The sequence below is a fragment of the Monopterus albus genome, unplaced genomic scaffold, assembly GCF_001952655.1.
Source record: "Monopterus albus unplaced genomic scaffold, M_albus_1.0 scaffold83.1, whole genome shotgun sequence".
Classification (NCBI taxonomy): domain Eukaryota; kingdom Metazoa; phylum Chordata; class Actinopteri; order Synbranchiformes; family Synbranchidae; genus Monopterus; species Monopterus albus.
The window spans coordinates 657,990-664,287 of record NW_018127963.1 but is presented as its reverse complement, the minus strand read 5'-3'; the positions used below and the strand labels follow the sequence as shown (position 1 = coordinate 664,287).

At 43.8% G+C, this 6,298-nt stretch overlaps 1 protein-coding gene across 1 annotated transcript in view; it reads right to left on the bottom strand.

Annotated features, from left to right (window-relative positions):
- trabd2b (TraB domain containing 2B) overlaps nt 1–3,189 on the bottom strand; it is a gene marked incomplete at its 5' end in the record, with an annotated part of 68,901 nt that extends 65,712 nt beyond the window's left edge. Inside the window, one exon of the mRNA XM_020607043.1 lies at nt 2,752–3,189. Coding sequence (XP_020462699.1) covers nt 2,752–3,189 — 438 coding nt within the window. The remainder of the gene's footprint in view (nt 1–2,751) is intronic.
- Nucleotides 3,190–6,298: the final 3,109 nt, after the last annotated feature.

The following is a 6,298-nucleotide window of genomic DNA, read 5'->3' as shown; positions in this document are numbered from 1 at the left end:
GACTGACCTGAGCAGACTGCTAGTCTCCTCACTGCTATGCTGCTGCAGGACTCCACCACCACCTCCCACTGTGACCCTTGCCCCCTGCACAGGGGAAAGGCACCATCAGAAAATGTAATTTTTTTCTGACATGAGCTGCAATGTGACCCAGGGAAAACAAATAGGGTGTTTATTTCAAGGGAGTGAGAGAGGCCCACAGGCTGGAGCCACCTTCAAGTTACCCAACAGTAGCTTTGCATTAAAGCTGTTTTTGTTTCACATCTAAACTCCAGTAATACTCCAGTGGCACTGTGATGCAGAGACTTCTGAGATTTTTGCACAGAACTTTGCTGATTTCTGCAAAAGAACTGTACCTGTATCTTCCAAGTTATTATCTATTGTAGATAACAAAACACAAACAGTTCGCATCCTTAGTGTCTTCCAGTTATTCCTCCTCAGTGCTCAAAGCATTCACAAAGACTTTGGTACTAGCCGGTCTGCCCAGCTGTCAACCTAGATTGGCCTCCAAAGAACTGGAAATGAACCATGCACCAAGATCCTGCCTTTGTTTCCAAAACCTCTAAACTCCCTCTCACAGAGACATCCACACCTCTCTGTGATCTATGGGGACTCTAAAGAGCTTGGAGACAGACAGAGTTCTTGTTATACCACAATGGTCTAAAGAAGACTCTGGCACACTTAATGTTTCTCCCTCCCTCCTACGTGACCACCATCACTACAAACAGAGGATCACTGCACAAAAACACCCTCTCCACCTCCTCCTGTCCCAGAGAGGCTGTTTTATCTGCTGTACCTCTTTTTTGTTAGGAAATTATTTTCTTTGAGTTCACAGACACTGCCAGTACCTCAAGTACCATCTCCGACTGTGCTGGCACCAGTGGGACCACATACCTATGACAAATCTATAGTGTGACAGGTGATGAATCACCAGCAGTCATGATATTTTAAGCACCTACTTTTATGGGGAATAAATAATACATAGGCCGGCAGAGTGTGGAACCTTTCCCATCTCAGGGCTCCCTTTGAGAATTGTTCCTGTTTTGAATTAGTATTAGAGGTGAGATGATGCACATTGGTCTCCTTGCATTTTCAGTCCCACGGCTGCCTCTGCACTTCTTCTATTCCCCAGTCAGTCTCTATCGCTGCCTTTCTCTCATCAGTGTCTCACTTCTTTTCCTTCAGAATCCCAACCATACATTTTCTCTTCAACTCTGTGTCTATCCACCCTTCTCCGGCCTCATCACTGTTACAGCTGAGCATAGAGGGATCCAATCAACCGTAGTGCTCAGATTAAATCGCAAATTATTATAATTGAAAATAATGGTTTCCATGTCAGTGTCTGTTCATCTTGGAAACGCTCTCATACATATCTGGAAACGAGGAAGTTGGGAGCTCAGAAATCCAGTGACACTTGTGTCATCGCAGGGTGAAATTAAACTTATCTATGATCCAATTAAAACTTTGTCTATTGCACTTTGCCTGTGATTGTCAATGAAGAACAAAAGATCATGAAAATTAAGTCAAACAGAGGTTCTCCAGAAATGTAAACACTTTTTCCTAAAGTTGAACAAGTAATACTCAAAAGTAATACTACCAAATTCAGTTGATAAATACAGATTAGCATTAGGTCACTTAAAATAGGGCTACTTCAAAATCTATAAAGAAAGGAGTCATAAATCCCTCAAGGGCACATCCACGGGACATAACAGACTTCAAAAACGTCATTAAGACTTGGCCTCTTTATTACTAAACCAAAGTGTGCCCTGCCAAGCTTATTTGTAGGGGCAGTAAAGCTCTCAGGTATGTGCAGGGCATGCAGTGTGACTTTGACAGCATGGTTAGGAGGCACTGATGAAAGAGGGAGGCTGGGAGCCTACTGCCTCTCAAATTAGCCCCATAGTCCTCCGACCTACCCTTCACAGTCTGTTGCACCGCACCACCAGTGTGCTCTTATGGAGCTTTGCATGCTTGCAGCATGCCTTCGTGTAATATGTGTCGTGCATGTGCAGCACGTGTTTGGCTATGAATACACAAACATACAACGATTTTCTTCTTCCTTAATGTAGATCAGAGGTTGTATTAGAACAGAGCATCCTCCTCTTGCTGTCAAGGCTCATCGCAAAATTTTCTGGGACCTCCCACAGTTAGAAAAATTGTCTCCAGCTTCCAACTTTGCCAACTTCAAATTGACAAATTTTTTTTAAATAGACACATTTTTCCATCATTTTTTTGTCATCACGTAAGAAAGTAAAGCTGGATACACTCCCCGGGATTTGTTCACCAAGTAATTAGGTTAGTGTTCATCTTTCAGTCTCCGGTTACAGTACGAGTCCAGCAGCACCACAGAGAGCCAGACAGACAGTCTGCATTAATGAAAGAGAGAGCTCTCTGCTCTTCTCACCTCCTCTAATCTATTCTACATGTACATTGCTCAGCCTGACACCATCTCTGCAGATTCAGCTGGTGAGTGTTTGTTTAGTGAGGTGAAGGAACATTCATAACCATAAAACTGACTGGGCAGACAGATTTTAATGACTTTATTGTCTTTTTCTCCCACATTTTTTCAGCAAAGACAAAACCTAAAATCTGTGCACATGCACTCAACTTGCTTGTCTTCACATGTACTTTATTTACAGAATAGGGTCTAGGCCTGGTTTGTCCTTACAGTTTCTCCAGTTATTCCAGCTATGTACACAGAAGAAATCAAAAGCAAAAAGGAGAAAATAAACAAATGTTCATTCCTCCTCTTACCTGTGAGAAGTTGAGCCCATTTAGGGGATGACATTGCTCCTCCACTCGCTCCACTGCCCCTGTTGTCTTTCCCATTCTCTCAGCCTCTTGAGCTAAGAATAGATCCAGCACTGGCGTCCCCCTGGACCGAACGTCCCACTCTGTCAGCGAGTTGACCATCAGCATCACCCACACAGGCCTTTTCCTCTCCCAGTTCCCTGCAATGGCATTGAACAGGTAGTCAGCATACAGGCCGCGGCCACGCTGGTCAGCGGTCATCCAGTAAGGCATCATGTGTTTGATATAGTCCAGGTGGCGTTTGAGGCGGCGGTACAAGTCTCGAGGTAGCAGCGTCTGCAGATTCTCCCCATGGGGCAGCAGCTGGCAGCTGGTCAGCTTGGAGATGGTCAGAGGGTCGGTCAGGTCCAGCTCAAAGAAAACATTGGGGCTGCTGTGGAAAAGTAAGAAGGAGGATGAGGAGGTGCGCGCTTTATTGTCCAGAGGAAGGAGTTCATGTCACTTTGCTGTTGAAAAGACAGAGGAAGAAGCAGAGGAAAGAAAATAAGGTCTGGGTAAAAAAATCCTGAGAGCAAAGGAAAACAAAAATACCAGAACCATCGAGTTAGAGCAATTCAGCCGACCTTGAAATGAAAGCTGACACATTTTTCCTCTATTGTGGTTTACTGGCTCATAGGCTCAGGTCAGCAAGTTAAAGACAAACTTTTTACATGACGACAAGGGACGTATGTACAGTGAGGGCTTGCTGCTTGTGGTGCAAGGAGGGAATTAATAGAGGGGCCTTCTGGGCTGTAAACAGACCCCAGTGTATTGTTAAGGTGCATACCTCTGTTGCCAAAACCTCTTTCAGCAAGGGACGCGTTCTGAAGGCTGCAGTGCAAATATACTGCTCTCCTTTCTGACCCCGCTGTGATACTTTTGTTTGTGATTTTTTTTTTGCACCAGGTAGGGGGATGTGAAGCAGACAACCTTAAGTTTGTCCTCTGCGGTTTATATTACAGGAAAGGTTTGTCTGTTGTGTGGTTATCTTTATAGAATAAATGTCAGCATGGAAATAAAATAATCATAGACATTCTAAATGAGCATTATTGGCTGTAGAATATGTTTCTTGTTAAGTAATCAGCCAGTGTGCTGAACATGCGCTGGGACTTTGATTGTTTGCATTATTCAGATATGAAAAAATGAATTAGCTTTTATGAACAGTATCAAATCAGGCAGTTGAGGGATGAAACCCATTAGTGTAAAATAAAGTTATTCTTAGGAAATGTTTACTTCCAAAGTTAATCAAGATTTCCTACAGCAACGTTACACTCAAGGCTGCCTTTGTCATATAAAACTAGAGCTGCCTGAGCTTGTGAGATGTTCATAATTTACAGCACTGAACATCCACTCTCCTTGAGACACAAAAATCTAAAGTTCTATATTTAATTTCAAAGCGCCATTTAGTCTTTGCAGATCCACTACAGACTAACGGGAAATTTTGGACAGCGTGTGAAGCATTGCTCTCCACGGAAACTTAAAGAGTGCAGCATTTTGTAGCTAATTTGTTAATGAGAAAATACATGTATGCGCTTATCCATAAATGAAGACTGTGCTTGGGTAAGAGAGTTCTCTGCTAAAACTGCGTGGAGTTTTCCACAGAACCTTGACGCGCAGTGGGCCTGTTTTTTGTAGAGGTAATTACTCTTAACAGAAAACAGAGACCACTGTACCGACGCACAAAGCACATGAGGCGAAGGAACACCAGTGATCTCTGACATTATCCGCATCACTAATGAAACAAAGCCTGTGATCTGTTAAACGGCTCCCTAATGACATGATCCCCAGGAAATGGGAAAACCCACCAAGTGGTATTTAAAATTCATTTCAGATTTGTATAGGCTAAGAGAAGCACGTTGGATATGATGTTTACAGTCATGAATTTAACGTTGTCCTTGATGTGCATCCACAGCGGAAGGCAGACGGACGGGCAAGCGCATTATGGCGCTGGAGTGGCTGATCTGCACTGCGCTTCCTCACGGTACGAGTTCAAGCCACATCTATGATTTTGCTAATATGTCCGATAAATGTTGCAATAGGCCGAAAAATGATCACATCTCAAAGGTCAGGGAAACTTTTCAAATGAGGTTAAATCACCCGTGGGTGTTCCCCACTTGCGTTTGTCATAGAAACAGCTATAAAGTTGGCGAGCGGTAACAAAACTTGGCAACACCTAAGGCCTGGATCTCTTCATGGGAGCTATAGCTGCGAATTTTCGGAGAAGTTTAGAAATGCCTGTCGTGCACATGTTAGACGATAATCACACTCACGGACTGTACATTAGGGCTATTGGGTGTACACTAATATCAATGCAGAATTATTATTATTATCATTATTATTATTATCAAAGAGTAATTTTCAGGCGACGGTCTGGCAACCCACATGCGTCTTACAATTATAACACCTGCATTAACAGTTTTTTCTTGACCATTTATTCTCATTGAGCATGAATTAACTCGTTTATAATAGAATATATTAAAAAGCGTAAAAAGCCGTAACCTTTGATCCTGTAAAATGTTTAAGGCACAAAAATGATGCTAATGAAGGTGTGACCTCCCCTCAAAATAACAAATATTAGCCTATTTCTCCCACTACAAATTATGAACGTGAAAGAACATTTTAGGATGCTTTTGTCCAGTGTCGCCTTGCGACCTCTGTGACTTCTGTAGGCTGAATAACCTGACCGATAGAGTAAAAGTGTATGTGGGGTTGGAATACGTTTCTCTCTCGGGAGAAGTGGGGTGTCTTTGGCGTGTCTCCAAACAACTTACCGACTTTGGTGCGTCGCACCGCCTGGGTCTGTCCGGCCGCTCTGCGCCCCAGGGTGCCGCCGTATGCAGGAGAACGCCCAGGAAGACCCAGCTGAATCCCTGCATACAGACCATCATGTCGAGGTGACAGGACACTTGTGACAGTCACCTCTCAGAAGACGCTTATCTCGCTCCTACTGCTCTTCTCACTGCCCTTTTCCCGTGTCCTTTGAAACACACAAACGTTACCGGTGCCTCACATGTGTTGCTCGGCTTGAGGACCATTCCGCCCTTTCGCCATTCCTTACGCTCTTCACTTCTCAGCTTGACTATTTCAGAAACTTTTCCTGTCTCCCTTCAACTCGCCTGCTGTCTTTAAGTAGGAGCTGAAAACTTTCCGCGGTGCGCTCCGCAGGTTTGGAGCGTCTTGAATGGGAGAGAGGGAGGTGGGACGATTTGAGTAACCCCCCATCCCAATAGGCTACATACACCATACACACTCCACACACGTACCCCGTTTCTTTTAAGAGGAGGGAACACAGGTTCAGACAGGGATGACAGGCTTGCGTGCGTAAAGTAGTGTTACTGTATATTCTTATAACGTCCTGTTGGCCTTATTCAGCAAGGTCAGTTTTCTGTCCAGTGGTTTTACTATATACTGTCATGTTCAGGTCTATTTTTGATCTCAGGTGGCATATACAGACCTGGCAGCCAAGAGTTTTGTTTTGCTTGATTTTCAGCGGAGTCATTTTAAAAATGTA